The sequence below is a fragment of the Thunnus thynnus genome, chromosome 11, assembly GCF_963924715.1.
Source record: "Thunnus thynnus chromosome 11, fThuThy2.1, whole genome shotgun sequence".
Taxonomy (NCBI): Eukaryota; Metazoa; Chordata; class Actinopteri; order Scombriformes; family Scombridae; genus Thunnus; species Thunnus thynnus.
In genome coordinates this window covers 21,324,344-21,344,912 of record NC_089527.1, presented here as the reverse complement: position 1 = coordinate 21,344,912, position 20,569 = coordinate 21,324,344, and the positions used below count along the sequence as shown (strand labels likewise).

At 38.0% G+C, this 20,569-nt stretch overlaps 2 protein-coding genes across 5 annotated transcripts; one reads left to right on the top strand and one right to left on the bottom strand.

Annotated features, from left to right (window-relative positions):
- Positions 1-22: 22 nt before the first annotated feature.
- On the bottom strand, positions 23-5,993 carry si:ch211-214p13.9 (cell surface glycoprotein CD200 receptor 1). Of its 4 annotated transcripts, none has more exons than XM_067603757.1 (7): positions 5,547-5,993; positions 4,507-4,563; positions 3,456-3,758; positions 2,736-3,023; positions 2,445-2,544; positions 2,304-2,346; positions 23-2,203 (listed from the first exon to the last, which is right to left on the bottom strand). In XM_067603757.1, exons 1-7 carry the CDS (start codon positions 5,614-5,616, stop codon positions 2,129-2,131), a joined length of 936 nt encoding a protein of 311 aa, XP_067459858.1. In that variant the 5' UTR covers positions 5,617-5,993; the 3' UTR covers positions 23-2,128. The 4 variants fall into 4 exon arrangements, with proteins under 4 accessions (XP_067459858.1, XP_067459861.1, XP_067459860.1 ...); XM_067603760.1 differs by having other exon boundaries at positions 2,757-3,023; positions 5,547-5,992; XM_067603759.1 differs by having other exon boundaries at positions 2,445-2,553; positions 2,757-3,023; positions 5,547-5,991.
- Positions 5,994-13,569: 7,576 nt separating this feature from the next.
- cfap91 (cilia and flagella associated protein 91) lies at positions 13,570-20,566 on the top strand. Its single transcript, XM_067603752.1, has 17 exons — positions 13,570-13,999; positions 14,107-14,183; positions 15,247-15,404; positions 15,557-15,637; positions 15,826-15,882; positions 15,979-16,157; positions 16,325-16,502; positions 17,303-17,460; positions 17,573-17,755; positions 18,181-18,320; positions 18,400-18,510; positions 18,607-18,678; positions 19,096-19,242; positions 19,329-19,550; positions 19,684-19,832; positions 19,946-20,037; positions 20,255-20,566. Exons 1-17 carry the CDS (start codon positions 13,912-13,914, stop codon positions 20,443-20,445), a joined length of 2,283 nt encoding a protein of 760 aa, XP_067459853.1. The 5' UTR covers positions 13,570-13,911; the 3' UTR covers positions 20,446-20,566.
- Positions 20,567-20,569: the final 3 nt, after the last annotated feature.

Here is a 20,569-nt window from a genome sequence, read left to right as displayed (position 1 = left end):
AAGAAGTCATGGTAATAATCTCTTCAATTTAAGGTCAAACTTTTAATAAGGTTCTTTGCTACAAGTGAAAAACTAAGAATCTGTATGTGTAAGTGTGTCGAGTTCTGTGGACAGAAATACATAAAAAACAAAACAGCTTCCCCTTTTTATATGTACAACTAAATAATCAGGGTGAAGGGACGATAAGTCATAGTTGCTGCAGCCTCTGATTTAATAGCAGAATTCAAAGGGAAGTCTGCACCCTGGCTGTGCACTAGGCAATAACACTTTATAATAAGAGTACAAATAATATACTCAGAAAATAAGTCATGATGATTTCAAGCATGAATTGATACAGGATGTATCATTAATTCATGTTGCTCTCCATTAAGACATGATCAAGTTACTATGATTATCACATTATCACAATCACTTCATACATTGATTATAAGTTTTTATACCCACAGTTACTGTGAGTATAAGATTAAAGCATGATACAACCCTATCATGTACAATACATCCATCTAGTGTTGCTGGCTTGTAAACATGGCATAAAGAACATTGGCTCATGCAGCAACATATAGATGTTTGCGTCTGACTACCAGTTTGATAAAAGAAAAATGCAGCTTCATAGAGGCTGATCAAATGCATGAGTATAAAATGCTCTTTACTATAACTGGAATTCAGCTAATTTGGTGGCATATCGATGTCAGCATTCATTAATTGACTATCTATTAAATGTTAACTAATCACATTAAGTGTGTAATTCAGTTATTCATGCATGAAATCATCATAGCTTATGCATTAGCTAGGTGTTAAGTGTGAGTTGTACCCTTATAAAGTATTACTCAATAAGTTAAGCTTATAAGTATCTAAGTATCAGCTTCCCATAACTCAAATATCCATCATTAACTGCTATTGAATATAATGTTACAGTAGTAAATACTGGAGGCACCTAGTCAGTGCTACATTTATGTACTTATTATTAGCTATTATTCAGACAGCTTCACTTGAACATGACATGATCGCTCTGATGTAAGATTGTGTTATGATCTACACCACTAGATGGCAGAAAAGTCCCTTTTTCCAGTTTGAATTTCCTATATCACTGATCAGTTTCTTCAGAAATTGGTTTACAGTCATTGTGAGAGTAGTGAACCAAATTTGGAAACTCACCATTTATTTAGATTATCATCCTGTGCTGGCAATCATCAATCATGTGACAAAAGGTGGATGTTAAACCGAGCATCTGTCGCCATTTTGATGAATGTCCACTAAGAATAAACAAGTCACATTGATCTAATCCCAAATGTAACCTTTTTAAATAGTAACTGCAGTGAAAAACAAAACCACGCACTGGTTTTCACACTTGTATCATATCATTGGGTATGACTACACCCTGCACATACCTATGTACTATTTTTAGTGTTCTTATTAATTTTGTGTAACCTACTTAAAACAACATGAGTGTGTGGTTTGTTTTTTACAGTTGAGGTAAGATGTATTTTTAATACATGTAATTACATAATTAGACAAACAATTCAAAAGTCTATCATAAAAACATACTGACACGTCCATATGAACATTGAGAGGGTTATATGATTGAACCTATCTTTACGTAATACTTTACATAATATTAACTTCATCGAGATCGATGCAGCTTCTATTTACAGTTCATCAATAAATATGTGTAATCATATATAATTGCAGTACACGTATTTTATCAGCATCATCAAAAATCCATAGGTCTGTAGTCTTGGCACGCTGCCGCTGCGTACAGCTGAAGACGGCATTCATTCCCATTGAGCAGTTCATTGCATGTGTAGTTATTGTTAATGTTCTACGTAAAGGCCCACACAGCGAGTAGTGGGCTGCATGTACTGTGCATGTGGGCCAGTGTGTGACATTAGGTACATCCCCCGTTCCATCAGTCAAGTTTATCAGGACAGAATTCAACTGTGAGGCTCCCTCTCTTGTCGGAAAATCTTTCATCTCACTCTCCTCTCTGGTTACTATTTCACCATTTCTCAGTTTCACAGCCTTCAGTTTCTCACAGAGAGCCATGTGCATTATGTGTGTGTGTGCGCACGTGTGTGTGTGTGTGAGAGTGAGTGTGTGTGCGTGTGAATGTGATGCATGTGCAGGATTTTTATGAGTTATAGATAGAGTTGACACGTTGAACATAGCTGGCGTATGGCTCCACTTCCTCCACATCCTCTGCCGTCTGACAAATGCAGAGAGGTGTCATGAACAAAACCCAACAACGTGCAGTAAAAACACATAGAACTCAAAAATGCTGAGTATGTTACAGAAAGATTACCTACCGGCAGAGGTTTGGATGGTGATGTGTCTGCCTGCTTGCTACACCTGGAAAAGGGAAAGATACACAAACCAGCTAAATTACTTAGCAAAAAAGCTCACAATTAGTTCATCTAATCAGTTATTTATCAAGTGAATATTCTCACCTCAGTATTGTTAGTTTCTTTTGTGCCAAGAATAAGATTCCAGCCAAAACTGCAATGCTTATTACAACCGTGAGGATGTATATCAAAGTAATATTAGGACCTGATTTTACTTTGAGAGAAGAAACAGTAAAGGGTTGTCAGCAATCCACTGGACATTAGCACTACACGTGACATCTATTCATGAACTTATTAATACCACTATAACTAAAAAACACCTTGTCAGAAACGTAAACAAATATAAAAAGCTAAACTTATTTCTTCTGTACTAAAAAACTAAGCTTAAACATTTACCCTTGTGCTCCCCAGACTGACCTTTGAGTTTTGGTACCAAAGTTTTCTCCTCTTCCCAGTATTGATGTCTGATTGTGCAGCTCAGGTTTTTTGAATCCATGTTTTCAGGGAGTTCCAGGCGGCTTTCTACTGTAAAGAATCCATCTGAGCCAAGCCAGGTTTTTGAAGATGATGAATTTTCTAGATGGCTCCAGCTAATGTTGGCAGCAGGTTTTCCTCTTTCAGCTTTGCACACAGCAACCATCTTATTGCCCTTCCACTCTAACCAGGCTGATTCACTGGGAGGAGCTGAGCCAGGGAAGACAAAACAGGAGACATTAAACTTGCTGAGTGGTTTTGGTTTGCTGTATTAAAACACAATTTAAATCACACAAAAAACCCTAGCCATGCTTATACAATTGTTTTAATTTTGCTTGCCCAGGCTTACTTTTTCACTATTTCTTACATTCAGTATAAAATAGTTCCAGATATAACAGGGGCGTTGTGTTGTAAAAGGCATATTGATGTTGGGTTATTCAAATGTCTCTTTTGAGCAATTTGAGTGTCAAAAATAAAACAATATTATCCTCCATTTTGTTTGCAACAGAAGGCTAAGCAGCAGATATTTCAAAATCTAGGCAAGTAAAACTAATACTATTCTACCCTTTAACAAGTTACCCTTCTCAATTAGATGGTTCTTGCGGGCCATCTGTCCCAGTGAGGAGAAAAATAAAGTCCTACCTATGATATCCACGCTGATATTATGATTGTCAGCTCCTCCTGTGTAAACTGTCTCGCACAGGTAGATCCCCACATCATCATTTGAGAAGTTTGGGATGTGCAGGTACATAGTTGTGGATGTGTTTCGGAGAGACTTGCCATCATTGCAGGAGTCTTCACTTTGGCCATCATTATTGTGGGCAATTCTGCATGGTCCAGATTTCAATTTTATATTCCACAATACATACATTATCTTACTCGCCGATTCATTGCTGCATGTCAGGCTAACATTGCTCCCCAGAATGAAAGATTCATTTCTGACAACTGAAAAAAAGGCAAGGATAGTTATATTATTTTTGGGTATAACGGTGTAATGACTGTGCTGATTTCATGGTATGGTTTTATTCTGTCATAAAATAAAAATTCCACAGGTCCTAATATACACAAAAAACATGAAAAATCAGAAGCAAAAGGATCCAATCCTTCATGGGACACTGACATGCGAAGACAAAAACAGGCATTAAACTCAGGTATGACAGTTTACAACTAAATCATATAGTTTGTCATTGTTCACTACTGACAGTAAAACTGGAAATATGTTATGAAACTTTGTCCCATGAAGAAAACTTCCTATTATTCCAAAGTGATAAAATGTAATTCAAAATGAAGTCAAACCCATCAGCTGTAAACTTTCAAAATAAAGTTATTTTAAGAACAATGAGGCAAGGCTAACAACACCCAAATGTGTATTTTAAGAGATACTGAACAATTGCAATATTTTTTTTTCAAATTGGACAAGCATTGGACAACACTCGGTATCCTCTTTATATTTTATACTAATAGTAAAAAATAAACAAAAAATAATAACTGAATCTTTCCTCTTCAGGCATAACGTTTCAAAGCTATTTTTACATGATTTCACTTGATTTAAACTGAAAACAGATCTTAATGTTTGAAATAAGAATGAATAGAAAGGAAAAGGCGGATAAAAATGCATACTGTCATGTTCAACTTCCAACATTTTACTCATAGTATAAAGTAAACAGAGAGAAAATGGTTAAAATGATTTTACCATAAACTTTAGGAGTAGATGAAGAAGTGTTGCGCATCAAAGTGCTTTGAGGAGATCCTGAGAAAGATGGAAGTGGTTAGTAAAATAATGTGATAATGTGTGTTTTTTTAGCAAGGAAGCAGCAGTGATTCACTCTGAAGAGTTCAATCATCAGAGCAACAATCAGTGTGGTTTATTCTTTATTAGTTATTTAGTTGAGTTAGTTAGTTAGTTCGTTGATTAATCGAGGTGTGAAGCAATGCAATTACACGTGGTCTCACTTGACCAATTTACTGCAGCAAAAAATAAAGAATCACAGACAGCTATGAAGAAAAAGAAACCTGTGCAGTTTCTTTAGCCAGCATTAAAAAACTCATGACACTTGTTATTTCAAAGAAATGAATTGGAAAATTCAAGGTTCATTGACTGACGGTGGCGTGTTATGGGGGTCTGAGACCTGTTTACTTCTGACAGGTAAAACGCCATGTTTGTAGTGGTGTATTAAAACCTCAAATCTCAAATATAATTGTCTTTTCCACCTCTTAGAAGCCCCACAATGGAGAAAAACTGCATCACAGTGTTACCCTGATGTGGAATCATGATTTCCTGTGCATAAGTGGCAGCATGCTCATTCAGAAAATATGGGGCAACATTTTTTTATACATGTTATGGAACATTTTTCTCCCTTGTCAGCTTCTGTATTACCCCACCTCCATGCAGGTTCTTTCCACACTGAGTCATACCAAGACAATGTAAGAGAAATCTCAAAGCGGCTGAACACTTGAACTTGCAGTCTCAAGATATCACCAATATGTCCCAGATTACACAGTGATAAAATATATTACTTCGAGTTACCCTGCATGTTAACAACAATATATTCACACTACATATTTACATACAATATAAAGTACCACAAATGACACGTTCATGCTGAATTTGCATTTACGTCTGTATTGCTTTGTATCTAAAAGCTATATTTTGTATATCAAAGGTGTATCTTCTTAAGGCTAAAACAATATTTAGTGAAACCACATGCGAAAGAAATAGATCAGTGTTCAAACCTGTGTCCAGACTCCATGTTTCATACACCGAGAGGATGAATACAGCAAAAACCCACATCATCCCCCCCATCTCCAGTTGTCCTGAGGTTCCTTTTTCAACTTGCTGCCACAGTTAGACCAACATCCAGTCAAGTCTCCTCCTAAATCCTCAGTCCTGAGCGCTGTCTACAGTAACATCAGTCTCTATGTTGCATCGTATTGCCTGTGCTCTTGTGTCATTTAGCTAAATTATACAATTTCAGTCAGAGTTAGAGTAAAGCAGGTTCTTAACTCCATCCAGACAAACTGTGAATAGGCTACTTGACACTCCCCCATGTTACAGACTTATAAAGGATGTGTGACTAACAAATCCCTCCCTCCTTCTTTCTCTTCCTCCTCTCCAAACCGCTTTCCACCGAAACATCTGCCTTTTTTTTCTCCGACACAGAGCTGACATCTGATAAATTCAGATGCCAGTTTCCTTTCTTGCAAGTCACATGATCATCCACACAGCATAGAGGCAAACAGTGCAGACTGAAAGGCAGGAAACAGTTCTCAAAAGTGTCATCCCTTTATTGACACACAATACAGAGAATTCAAACTCGAAAACATAACAGGAAAATACAGCGGGTCAACCACAAACCCGCATAAAAATGACACTTATGAACATAAACCACCATGATCTGAACAGATACATTACGAACACTAACAAAACATAACGTTTGCATCCCGGAACAGTTATAAAACAGCAAACTTAACAAACTACTCAGTCCAGCACTAGGCATGTTGGGAAATGAGGGCCGTCACTACAGTATGTAGAAACACTCCAAGAAAGGTAAAGCAGGTATAAACTGTGTAAACAATAAAGTTATGCTTTCGGCACGACGATATCGTGCCTAAACCAAACCTAAACTGCTGAAAGATAAATATGCTGTGACAGTGCTATAGGGTTAGGTTTAAGAACAAAAACGATCTTTCTTCAAGCTTCACAAGATGAAGCCTCTTCCCTGTTTTGATTCTGACTGAGGAAGTTGTGGAAATTGTATCTTTTTCTGCTGCTTGGATGCAAGCAGCAACAGACTGGGTCCAAAGGGACAAAGGGAGGTACAACCACATTACATTATGTCCAGTCCTTCCACTCACCTGATTTCATGCTTGTGTTATCTTATGTGATTCGTTTTTCTGTTTTATCTGGAGTCAGCCAAGCAAAAGTACACCCCTCGCACTTATCTTATCTAACCTAAATAATGGAATGGGGATGCCAAATCAGCCTCCCATCAATCCCTCCACATAACTGCCTTATTTTAATGCTAATAAAATAACTACAGTATTGACCACTTTGTATGGAGGGTTTGAAAGGCCAAAACTAAATATTACATAAATGCTAATAAATACATAAATAATTATGCTTAAATAAACAAATAAATATATAATTATACAATTTAATTCTTAATTGTCACCATAAATAAATAAATCACAAATTAAATGAGACCTTAAATATATAAATGTTAAATTTGTGTATTTATATGTATCTATATCTATCTATCTATCTATCTATCTATCTATCTATGCATTTGTATATTCATTTATTCATTCATATCACATTTATTTATCTATTTATAATTTTATTTATTTACTTATATATACTTTTGTTTATCCATAGTGTAAGTTGCTGCAGCGAAATAAAGACAACTTCATCCATCAAAAGTCAGGGGCGGACTCTGCCCTTCAGTTGGTTGTTGAACTTGAATCTACTGCTTTTGCCTAATTCAAGATGGTAGCACCCAGTGCAGATCGTAATGGAATCTTGTGTGCCACAGTGGTAGATATGTTGACTGTAACTGAACAGACGGAGCCAAATGCCAATTCCTATGCATTTTTTAGATCAGACTGAGGACTTCGCTGAATGAATTGGAATGATATTGGCCCTGACTGACACAGAAATTAATGAAGCTGTATTCATGATCCCAGATCCTGCTGGGTCTGTAACACTGTTCATTCACCAACACTATGGATAAATAAAAGTATATGTAAATAAATAAATAAAATCATAAATAGATAAATAAATGCATGAATAAATGAATAAGTAAATAAATTAATATATGAATGAATAAATGAAAATACAAATGTGTAAATATGTAAATGAATAAATAAATAAATACATTTAACATTTAATTTCTGAGTTATTTATGTATGGTGACAATTATGAATTAAATTACATAATTATTTATTTACTAATTTATTTAAGCATTTAATTATAATTATTTATGTATTTATATATTTAATTCCGGCCCTTAAAACTCTCCATAACTGTGAGGAAAAGACTGCAACAGGCACTTTTCACAGAAGATGTTTTGACATTTTGATCAAATTAATCACGCATGAATTCAGTTAAGTTCAGTTTCAGGATCCTGGTATTGTGCATGCCAGCTCACTGTCACACTGTCATGACTTACTTGGGGACTTGATCTTGAACAGACCCACCGATAGTGTTATTAGTAACACCTGTCCTTTTCTTACTATGACAAGTCAACATTTCCACTGTGAAAAAAGTCTATGGTACAGATGTTGAAAATATATCAGATTTTACTCTTGAACTGACTCAATTACCTACTAGTCTACTGATTCATGAGCAGGCTTTCAAATGTTGGTGAGGCACAATGTGAGGGAAATTATGGTTAAAAATGTTTAGTGACAGTCATAGAAACCATGTCTGAACTGTATGTTCCCGTCTTAAAGAGAAACAAAGAACATCTGTTCATGCTTTCATGTTCTGGTTATATATTTTAATTACAGCCATTATGACTAGATATTATAATTATCTATTTAATTTTGTTTTTCTATTTTTTTTCTCTTTGTTTACTTGTTGTAGCCATTCACCTATCTCTGTAGATATTCTGATTTAACACAATTACATTGTATGTGCGTATGTAAGTATGAGTGTGTGTATTATCATGTATTACATTTCTGTGTGGATGTATGTGGGTGTGTATAGGTGTATCTAGATTTGCCGCCAGGGAGAGCATTTGGCCATATTACATGACCCCCAGATACATGAGTGTACATGCATGTATGTCTGTAAATGCTATATGTTGTATATGTTATGTCACAATTTTAAAAAAAAAGAAGAAAGTGTGATAATACTGTATTGAGAAATTGTTATCTTCCTCACTGAAGTCAGGTGAAAGAGGTGAATTACCATGACAACTTGGGGGCTCATCTGGGATACCAATCTCATTCCTTTCTTTATCTATTTCCAAACACGTTAAATCTGCATGCAGCTGATCAGGGGACTACAAGTCATCCAAGATCTAGAAAGTCTACCTCCCCCGAGGAAGGCTCATAAATGACTCCCAGGGCGAGAAGAGATTGCCTGCGAGGATTATAGATAACATTTTGAATGACACAGCATCTGAAATTAAATGAGGATACAGTAGTGAAGACCACACAAGACGTGTGAGAGGTAAAGACTTTCCATTAGGGGTTATGACCTGTTGAGTGATTAAGAACCCGAACTGAAATCAAAGGTTGAGGTCACTTGGGTCTTGCACAGTAAATTGGTTAAAGATTAAAGTAAAGAAGTTCCTAAGTTATCAGGAAATGCAAAAATGAGTGATAAACATGGTCCAGAGACTTGTTGGCGGTTACAGTTGTTTATTAAACACTCTGGGTTCCATGAAAACAGCAGTTTCGGTTTGAGTCGAATTGAGAAATTACAAAAACTTGAAGAATATGACTGTAAAAAAGGGAAAAAGAAAGCGAGGGTGGATTGGAAAGCATTTTTTCTGTGGAAAAATTAGGCAGAATATAGAGACAGACAACAAAAACAAGAAAAACAGCATAAAACAAAAATAAAAAAGGGGGAGGAATGGTGTTCAGTAATCAATGTCCCCATTGTCAACACCAGAATCCAGGTCCACTTCTAGACCAGTCACCACAACCAGTGACAAGCCAACCAGACACGCGTCCGGGCCCGTGTGACGGGGTTCGAGATGACCTGGACTAGATACCGATACACTCATCACATCGTGCATGCCACATGTATGTGATGAGGAAGCAAGCTGTGTTCACTTAACCTCCAAATTAAATGACAAAATACGTTGTTGGTCCATGCACTGCAGAAGGACACTTCAATGTAAAAACCTATCCTAAATACAAATGAAAAGTCAGTCCCATCTGGCAATACTATATACACCACTATCTTAATACAGTCTAACAAAACCTTTTTTCTTGAAACTTATAATGTCCACTTTTTGTTCAAACAGTTTACTGAGGTGTTGATTTAACTTTATAGACATTTTGAAGAGTGTGGATTGTGGTGCTGTTCAATTGTGTTGTAATGTCGCGCTGTGCTGTTATTCAATTGTGTCTCTAATATTTAGTCTACCCTCACTGTAGACATGTGGGTGTACAAAAAGATTTTTTTTAAAAACACTCTCAGTATGACAGTACAATTCAAATCTAATATCACTGTAAAGTTGAATCAAGGCATCTCTAAAAGAGACCACATTGCTTTTAAGAAGGTTTTAACTGATAAGCCAGTCAATAATTGTTTAGGCATTATAGATTTCGGAGAAGTCTTTCATGCTGAGTAAGAGTATTTTGACACAAGTGTTGTTTTTTTTGTGGTCTATATCTGCTGGTGAAAGAACATCTCACTGTCTAGGGGTTAAAGATGCAGAGTTGCTTACATGAGCTGTTGCTGATGTGTTCATGTGGGGGCAGGCGTTATTACTGACTCAATTTGCAGATCAGAGATTAACTGACAAGAACACACTTGGTAAGCTATCTTGTGTATGTGGTTATGATCTGCAAGCTCTATTTGGAGTTTGTGGTTTGCGAGTACATCGTGCAATGAGACATCTTGATATTAACTGTTCCATATAAGATAAGATTGGGCGGATGAATGAGAAAAACTCAGCTTTTCCTTCACAGTGTTGCACTCTCACTCTGCCTATGTATGCCACAGAAAGAAAAACTGTGAAAACAATGCAGACACACATTAATAGAGGGAAGTATTATCTGCAGTAATCTAGGCAATAAGTGACAAGGCATTGTCACTATTGTCCAAGCTGTTGCTGTGAAAGCAAAGAGATCCACTTATAATCTCTTCTCTTTTTTCTGAGATCTAATATTAGACAGTGTTTATTTAACATATAGGCAGCAGAAGTTCAGCTGACTGTGAGTTGGCACACTTGGCATAAAGGAACTAGGTTTTCCACAACATTGCAAAAACTTCCAGCTGTGAAGTAATGCTACTTTGGTCAGTTGTGTTCCTCATACGCAAAAAATGTTTTAAAAAAAGTTGATAAAGCAGAGTTTAGGGAAGAGAAAGAAAATATTTGCTATGACACATTTGTGAGTGTGTGTGTGTCTGTCTTTGCACTGTTTCCCTTTGATAACACTGACTTCCTGTTGATGTCAAAATCAACCTTTTTGACAACCCTAAAATATGTTCTGAAGGGTATAGAGTATGCCATGTAAAAGTAAATGATAGGCAAAAAATGTTTGTATCTGTGGAGTAATAATTTTAAGCTTTCCTCAGGTAAAAAGTGAAGATTTGTGGGAATAAATTAAATAAATGTTGTATAGTATAAGTAGAATATAAAGAGAAGAAATAGAGTGCTCTGCCACTTCATTAAACTCCAAAATCTTTTCAGCCTACATACTTCAGAATTTGTATGTAGTTGATGAATTTGGGGTACTAAAAAGATGTTTTCCTACTGTAAGATGAACATTGTGGCTACACAGATATACATATGTATATACTTCATTTATATACTGTCCATATATACTTTATTAGGATTACCTGTGCAATCGAATACAATCCAATACAACAGCTCTGCCATAAATTCTACTTTTACAAAGCTTGTTTGTTTACATTTTCAGTTTTTGCCGACATTGTCAGAAAGGTGATAATTCTACTTTAAGTTTATTTAGAGGTTGTAGTGGATGGTGGTGGTGTACTGGAATGCGTTCCTAGTATTTTGGCTCTGTCATGTATGTTAATGGGGTGGACAAAATATTAGGAACACTTTTAGGAACAACATAATACACCCCAGCACAGGTACAGTAAGCTGCATAAAAGTAGAATTTATATTAGAGCTGTTGTATTGGATTTCATTAAATTGAATATTTTCCTAATAAAGTGCTAATGTAGTACATATACATACATACATACATATATATATATATATATATATATATATATATATATATATATACATATATATATATATATATATACACACACACACACACACACACACACACACACACACATATATATATATATATACACATATACACACCTTGACTCAGAGCATGCGACAGGGTCATGGGTGCCCAAGGCTCATTTGATGCACATGGGAAGTGAAGGCTAGCCTATCTGCTCTGATCCCTCAGAAGGGCTTTGATAGACGGGTGTCAGAACACACAGTGCATCGCAGCTTGCTGTGTATGGGGCTACATAGCTGCAGATCAGTCAGAGTGCCCATGCCGACCACTGTCCGCTGCCTAAAGCATCTACAATGGGCTCATGAGCGTGAGAACTGAACCATGGAGCAATGGAAGAAGGTGACCTGGTCTGATGAATCACATTTTCTTTTAAATCATGTGGACAGTGCGTGTGCATCGTTTACCTGGGGATTTACCTGATGCTCTGAGCAATGTTCTGCTGGGAAACCTTGGGTGCTGGCATTCATGTGAATGTTACTTTGACATGTACCACCTACCTAAACATTGTTGCAGACCAAGTACATCCCTTCACGGCAACTGTATTCCCTGCAAAAAATGATCAGTGATGGTTTCAGGAACATGACAAAGAGTTCAAGGTGTTGCCTTGGCCTCCCAAATTCCCCAGATCTCAATCCGATCTAGCATCTGTGTGAAGTGACTTAAAGGATCTGCTGCTAACATCTTGGTGCCAGATGCCAGAGGACACCTTCAGAGGTCTTTTGGAGTCCATGAATCGACAGGGTCAGAGCTGTTTGGTGGCTATGCAATACATATATGCAATACATGCTATGCAATACATATATATATATATATATATATATATATATATATATATCTATATATATATCTATATATATATATATATATATATATACAGCGTGCGAACTATGCCATGGCTCAGGGGAGCTCACTTCTTTTTGATTGGGGGGGGGGGGGGATTTTGGGTAAATTTGCAAGTAAGCTTCATCGGTTTCCTTTTGACATATCTGTATGCTGACTACAAAACAGGAATGAGTGCAGAGTAATGCGTATACTAAGTGGGACTGAGAAAATTTGTTTTTTTTCCAGTCTTTGAGTTAGAGTGAGTTAAGTTTGTGACATTGCGCCAACATGTTTCAATGGTGATGCCAAGAATAGCATGCATGCTGGTATGTTTAGGAGAGCGAATTAGTGATGAATCACCCTCATGCGTGAATCATACATTAGTAATAGCCCCATTTTATGCATGATCCATGATGATGAAGACACATAAAAATAAAAATGCATGGCTAAAATAGCATGTTGTCAATATTTTGGAAAACCCCCCAAAATTTCTCAAATCATGTTTTCAGAGGAGCTCATGTCTTATTAAGAGGAGCCAAGCCCCCCCTGGCTTCCCTTCTCCTATGTAATACAACAATATTATTTGTTATTATACGTCTGTAATGTTACGATATTTTATGTTGTGACCATTTAGGTTTAATTATCTCGTCTTCGTTTTTGACAAATTCTCTTTATATATTGGTTTTCCATTAGTTTGGTACGGAGAAAGGCTTTAGATACTACGATTCCCATGAGCCTCTGCCACCATTACTGTGGACGTTTCCTCGTTGCAGTTGGGTATAAATTAACGTTAAGTTACCGAAGTGCACTATAGTTGATAAGATTAATATGACTGTTTATGACTGTGACTATGGGTGTATTAAAGACACTCAGAAGCTCAAAGTGACCAGATTTAAACAGCTGGATGAATACAGTTTTCACAAATTTTCACTAATTTGTCATCTCTGCTCGCTGCTACCAGTGCAAGTATCTAAACATGAGGTAGCGGTGTGTGGTGATTGGACGGTTCTTACCGAAATGCTCCTTGGGAATCGTAGTGAACTTCTTTCCTTGCATTTTTAGGCTTATCTCTTTGACTTTTATGAAAGAACCACATATTTTGTAAAGCAGTTGAACATCACTTATGGAGATGGATGTTCCTTCAAGACTAAGGTGCTCCAGCTGCCAGAATATGATGAGAAAAAGAAGGAAGTAGACGCGCGCAATAAGTCCTCCCCCTTCCAAACAGTCTCCATGGTTACGTATATACATACCACACACGTCATCGATATTGCTGTCTGCGAGAGAAATTAGTCGGAAAAACACTTTGTTTAGTTTAATCAAGAAAATGAGTGTATCTGTCACTCGCACAATTCCTAAGAAAAATGATGCTAATAAAGTTGCCAGACGGCAGCGAGTTTATGACTACTTGTATGGTGAGTAAACAAACGCTAAGTTAACGTTAGCTGTCCAGAGCTAACTGTTAACATTTTAAAACTGGCAAGCTCAATTGGTTGACATTAATGAAACTGTTTTGCCACAGATCCAATTCACACACTGTCATCGGAGGTAGACCATGCCAAGTCTAGTCTCAAGGCCTATGCGTCTAAGGACCGAGTAGTAAGCTTATTACTTTATTTACGCTTCACCTAAATATTGGTTGTGTTGCTAACGTTTTAAGATCTGTCATCATCACCTAAGGTTAAGCCCTAACTGCTGTAACGGAAATCAAAAGTTACATAACGTTAAGTCGAAGTAAACTTTTACCAGCAACTGTGTAAGTTAACTCTTAAACACTAGATATTATGTTGGGTTAAACTGTATTAAATAGGAAACATGGTTATGTTAGTTACACAGCTGTCTATATCTCTTTGTTAAAACTGTAACAATAAAGTAAAATATAAAAGTAAAAAAAAAAAACCCCATTGTTTTCATGTGTTTAAAGTCCCCCTACACTTTTCTTGTTCCTTTAGCTGGATGTTTGAGCTTCACCGTGCAGAATGATGTATGTGCAGAGTTTGACACTAGAAGGCTGTTTTTACTTTCATCTGCTGAAAGTGGAAAGTTTCTCTGCTCACTGAAAATCTGATTTTAAGGCCTAGAGCATGATTTGTGACCTCACAAATAGTTTGGAAGCCAATCCTGGTCCAATACTCAATTTACACAAATGTGATGTGGAAACTTGAAGCCTCCAGTACACAAACACTGAGAATGGACTTTACAGTGAAGTAGGAGACATCTTGTGTCCAGCAGAAAAACTTTATAAATCAAAACTATTTGCATATTTATCTAAATTTAATTCATTTCAAGGATTTAAGAAAGATAATTGAACTTTATCAGACACAAATTATCATTCAAAGTAGTGTATTTTATATACAGTAAATCTTAAAACATGTCTGGAGGGGATCTTTAAGAATCTAAAAACTATTTACCAGCCATTTTATTTCTGAAATAGAGTTGACCCATTATTAAGCTGGCAAATACCTTTTGTTAGATAAATCCATAGCAGGTGCAAGTAATTTTGTACCCTGTTAATTAAATCTATTTCACAGGAAATAATTCCACGGCCACATGACCCATAACCAATATTCTTTGTTACTTGCTAATGTTTATACATGAAAACAAAGAAACTGACTCAATGTAAAGTGCACTCGCTGACACTGTTTCTCTCTGCCTTACTCAGAGAAAAGTGCCAGTGTTTGGGTCCATGTTCAGCAACCTGCCCCACCACCCACGGTATACTCTTCAGCTGGACCTTGTAGACCCAGTCCCGGCCTCTATTGATCGTTGCTGGCGAGGCCACATAGAACAGCGCAAAGAGGCACTGCAGCAGCTGGCTGGGTAACACGAACAGAACAGACACACGTTTAATGAACAACAGCAGTTACTGTGTTGTATTAATTCAAGGTTAACACTATTGCTCACTATAAACATAAACTATGTTCCTCGGCATATCAGTTTGCGGCTGTGAGTCTTTATTATCTTCTTGACAGGGTTATTCCAAATACTCAGCCGTGGCTGAAAAGGGAGGAGTGTCATGTGACCGGAGCTGACCGCTGGAAATACTTTAAACGGTTTGATGTCCTAGCCTGCACTCTGAATCTGTGATGTAATACAGACATGCTAATTTCACTGTGGAGCAGTTACTGCACCTCTGTGTGATATGATGAGAGTTTACAAAAGATAACTACTATGCTGCCCAGGTTCCTACATCAAATATTGACATAGTCGCTGACGTGATGTTCCATTCTGTTTCTTTTAGCCCCCTAATTCCATTTGCACAGCAGATTCCCCCGAATGTGATTTTTGCTTTTCCCAAGTAAGTTCAACAGGTTCCTCGTGTTATTTTATTTTTTGCATTATTTTCCACTGTTATTGTGCCTTTTTGCACATCCTATTGTTTTTTTCTCATCAGGGAAGACTTTGAATCCACTGGTGGAAAGAATGCTGAGCAACTGCCCACCCACTTCACTGTGGGGGTCCAGACAGACTACAGGGAGAGTGAAACACAAACAGACCCGTACAGCCCTGAGTATGTGGTACAGCCTGGGACGACTCCCTCAGAGCTCCTGACACTGGCAGCTTTGACTTGGGGTACAAAATCCACTGTTGAGATTTTCACTAGTTATAGATTATAATGTATGATTACCTTATTAAAACCACAAATCTCCAGTTTTACTACCAGTCCTATCAGCTGAATACTCTACCAGTTCATTTACTCTTATAATTAGCTTAGCAGTGCCTGTCCTCATTCCCCTCAGGTCGGGGTCTGCCTGCAGGCCTAGCAGAAGTGGAAATGATAGAGCGGGCACGTGCCAAACAGGTTTGGGAGGCCACCCTTCCTCCGCTGGATGACCTGAGTCAGTTGGACAAAAGGAGGCGTATGATGGAGGAGATGGAGGCCAAAGAGTGGGCTTTCAGAGAAGGAGAAATCCAGAAGTGAGTAGTGCTGCACCTTAATTGCTATTATTTAACTTAATAGCTACTTATGTGTCTGCCACAGTGTGTTTTTTAATACTGCCACTGTGGACACCAAAGGAAAGGTTAAAATTCTACACATGCTGGCTTTAAAGCAGCTTTAATCAGTATTTTCATATTTACATTGGATGAAACTGTTTAATGTGAAAGGTGTCACTTGTAGTGAACCAGCTCAGCTCATTGTTTTGGTTTTCCGGCTGCAACTTTACTGTTCACTCACACCACTCTTATCACTGTCATTTATGCTTTAAAAAAAAAGCTCTGATGAACTAGCTGTATGCCACCCGCCCACCACCAAAAGACAGACATAGATAACGACTAGCTGGTGAACATAGTGGAGCATTTAGATATTTTCCTCACACGCTGGTGGAGAACAAAACAGAGCTAAAAGGAGAGTGAATATTGGACTTACATTGGTAGATGTGTAAATAGGCAACAGGCTAACATGTTCACCATATCAACTCAAAAGAATATGTCAGTGTTGTGTTTATAGCTTGGTTCTGCTGCCCCCAACTGGCCAGAAAATATGCTTTGGGAGCTTTAAGCAGAGTAAGTACATACTGACACATGGGTTTGAACAAAGTTCCTCCACTGTAAAGGCAGTTTCTCTAATCAAAATGCCGCAACTGTACTACTTGGGTCTAATATACGTATAGTATAACCAAGGAGGATATGTAGGGCATACCCAGTTCTTGGCTTATTAATGCATAACCTGCTCTTCTGCTATGGCCTGTGCTCTCATTGCTGTGGGTGGTGGACAGGTTGCAAGAGACTCGTCTTGCTGTGCTGACAGACCTGCTGAGGCAGAGAGACGAGGCCCAGAAAGAAGTCACAAACAAGAGACTGAACCAGATATATTCTAAGCTCCAAAAAGACAAGGAGACCAAGCTACACAAGATCCACAATGACTACGTGAGGTGTAAGACAACCGCTGCCTCTGCTCTAACATAATGGTCTGTAATAAATGTGTTATTGAAAGCTTTGTTTCACTCCTTCCCATTTTTATTTTCTATTCCATTGTTTTTCTGTAGCACTGAGAAAACTGGAAGCTAAAAGGAGAAATGAGATGGGGAAGATAGAGCGACTTGGCGTTGTCAAAGACTATACATACTACTCTTCTCAGAAATATGCTCCTCAGACCCGCACGGATACTTTCAGCAACAGGAACACACTCAATAATGAGTTAAAAAGCCACTACTTGGACACATACGAAGGTCTGAATCTACATGCTCTTACACAGATTAAGTGGGTGATTTCCATAATAGCACCTCAGAGACAACAATGTCTCCGTCAGCTTTAAGTTTTTATGCTCCCAGCTGATTGAACAGTCTTAGGATCTGAGAGCAGTGTTGATATCTACTTATAATGTGAACTTCAAACCCACATCTTTAGCCTGGCTTTTGATTAGAATGTTTTATGGCCATTATTTAGTTTATTTAACCATTTATTTTATTGTATTCATGTTACAACATGTTTTTTATTTTCCTTGTGTGCATTTGTACTGTCTCATTATCAGCCTGTCATCTGTAAAGCACTTTGAATTGCACTGACCTGTATGAAAGGTGCCATACTAATAAAATTTGATTGTTTAATTAAATTTTTTTTTTTTGGTAACCTTTGACTTTTTTGTTAATCACAGGCTTGCTAGAGCTAGAGGCAGGACTCTCTGCCTCAGTCCGCAAGCCATGGGTGAAAAGCAACAAACCCAAAGTCAACACCATCAAGGATGTAGAGAAGCCCGCTGAGAGAAGAGAGATAGAACTGATGAAGAAATACAGGGTAAAGCAGAAAGAATATGTTCATAAAGCATGCCGCTGAAATTCTAGATACACATGGATTACAACTTTTGGCTCCATAGGCCCTGAGAAAGGAGAATGTGCAACTGACAGAGAAGTCCTCGCGTTTCCTTGTCAAGAAGGAGAAGCCTGTTCCTCGTCCTGCTACTCCCAAAGTGGAGGAGCCACCGGAGGTCAGCTAATGTCTCTGACTAAATGACACAAACCTTGTTCATCCTAAATGTTATCAGGGGTGCTATTTGTTAATTAATTTACATGTCCTTCATTAGGGGGATGAGGAGATCGAGCTTGCATCCATCCATTTGCAGAAACTACTGAGAGGAAGAAGTTTTCAATACGAGGTCTGTTCATGTTTGCATGTGTGTGTTTATTTAAAAAAGAAAAAGAAATTTGCATTTGTACCAGGTCAGCTACTTAAGCGGCAGCTCCACCGCTGTCAGTGTGTGACTGTGTCTGTGAATGAGAGGCTAAAATTGTAAAGCACATTGTCCAGTAAGGTAGAAAAGTGCTATATAAGTGCAGTACATTTACCATTTTAGAGTGTTTACCACAACTGTTATGGAGTCACAGTCACCTAATGCTTGATTATCTTGCCTCACTTGTAAGTCGCTTTGGATAAAAGCATCTGTCAAATGACTAAATGTAAATGTCTTTACCTGTATGTCTGTGACTTTTTTATGCCTGGAGTGCTTATAGAAATGTTGTGTTTAAAGTTGTTTGGAGATCTCTATTCTTTTTCTGTTTGTGTTGTAATACAGGTGTTTAACGACAAGGAGAACCATCTGGAGCTCATCCAGGAACTGAGGACCATTCACGCCCTGCAGAGGGAGGAGCAGGAGCTACAGAAAACTAACAAAAATCTTGTAATGACCCTGAAAAAACAGAGAGACAAACATAGACAGAAGGTGAAACACGCACAGACACACATTCACATACAAAATTTTACTCCAACTCCAAACAGTGTCATTATCCATTATCTCTCCCCTCCCAGACCTCTCAAGAGGAGGCCTCTCAGGCCAGAAAGGTAGATGGAGAGCTTGAGCACCTGTTCGACACCTTGTCCAAGGAGCTGATTCGTCTCCAGGAAGAGCGCAGGATCCACGCCTTTACGCTACTGGCTGAGAGAGGCCGTCGCCTCCGTGAGGCTGAGGAGAGTGGAAGGAGACAGGTGGAGGAGCGCAGACGCAGAGAAGAAGATGATATCTTCAAACAAGTACGTCCATGTGCCACATTTTAACGAAAAGTGTACGAAGGAGATTGTTATAAGAATAATATTTGTGTCTGCATGTGGTGTACTTGTTTTAATGCCCAGGATGTATGTGTGTGTGCTTAACACTGTGTCACAGGTGGTGCAGGTACACCAGGAAACTGTGGACTTGTATTTGGAGGACATCATCCTGGGGACCTTGGAGAGGACAGCTGACCAGCAGGCCAGAGAGGAGATCCGCAGGATGGCGAAGGAGGTCAACGACATCGCTTACGCCATGGAGGAAAGGTAATGGACACCTCACACCTCAGCATGGCTACTTATGCTTTGTATTCAGAAATTCAAACCAATGGTCAATAAACAAAATTCATTTGTATGCGTATGTGTGTGTGTGTGTGTAGTCGGAACAATCTTCAGTCGGAGGAGATTGTGTCAGAGTTAGTGTACAGTTTCCTCATCCCAGAAGTTGAGAAGATCAGTGTCAGGCAAAGAGGTTTGGGAGATTTTTTCTGCTTCCACTGTATTCACACATGATTATCTTATAAAATACAACTGCACTATCTTTACTGTTTACTAATTTCAAGTGTTATAAGAAGACCGTATTTGCAACAACAATAAAAAACATATGAAAAGGCAAAAAATGTCCCTTTCTAAATAAAAACAAAAAAAAGATAGTTGAATGTTAAAGTTGTGATTTCTCTTTCTCCCAGTGCACCAGAGGCAGCACAGACACTTGCGGGCAGCTCATAGTATCATTCAGGGGACAGCAGAGCCACCTAGGAACCTTCCTAGTACACCGGGGGCCTCTCAGTCGACCTGTCCCTCTGAAAGAGCCTCCAACAAAATCCTGGAGGAGACGATCGGCCAAGTGGAGCAAGAGCAGGGAAAGGAAGCAGAGTAGCACCAAACTTCTCAAACTTAGAAAAGAGAGGGCTAGAAATATTTCAAACTGTACTGAGGTGCAATTCTGATGTCTGAATTTGTTGTTCACTCGTATTATTAAAGTATAAGTTTCACCATCACTG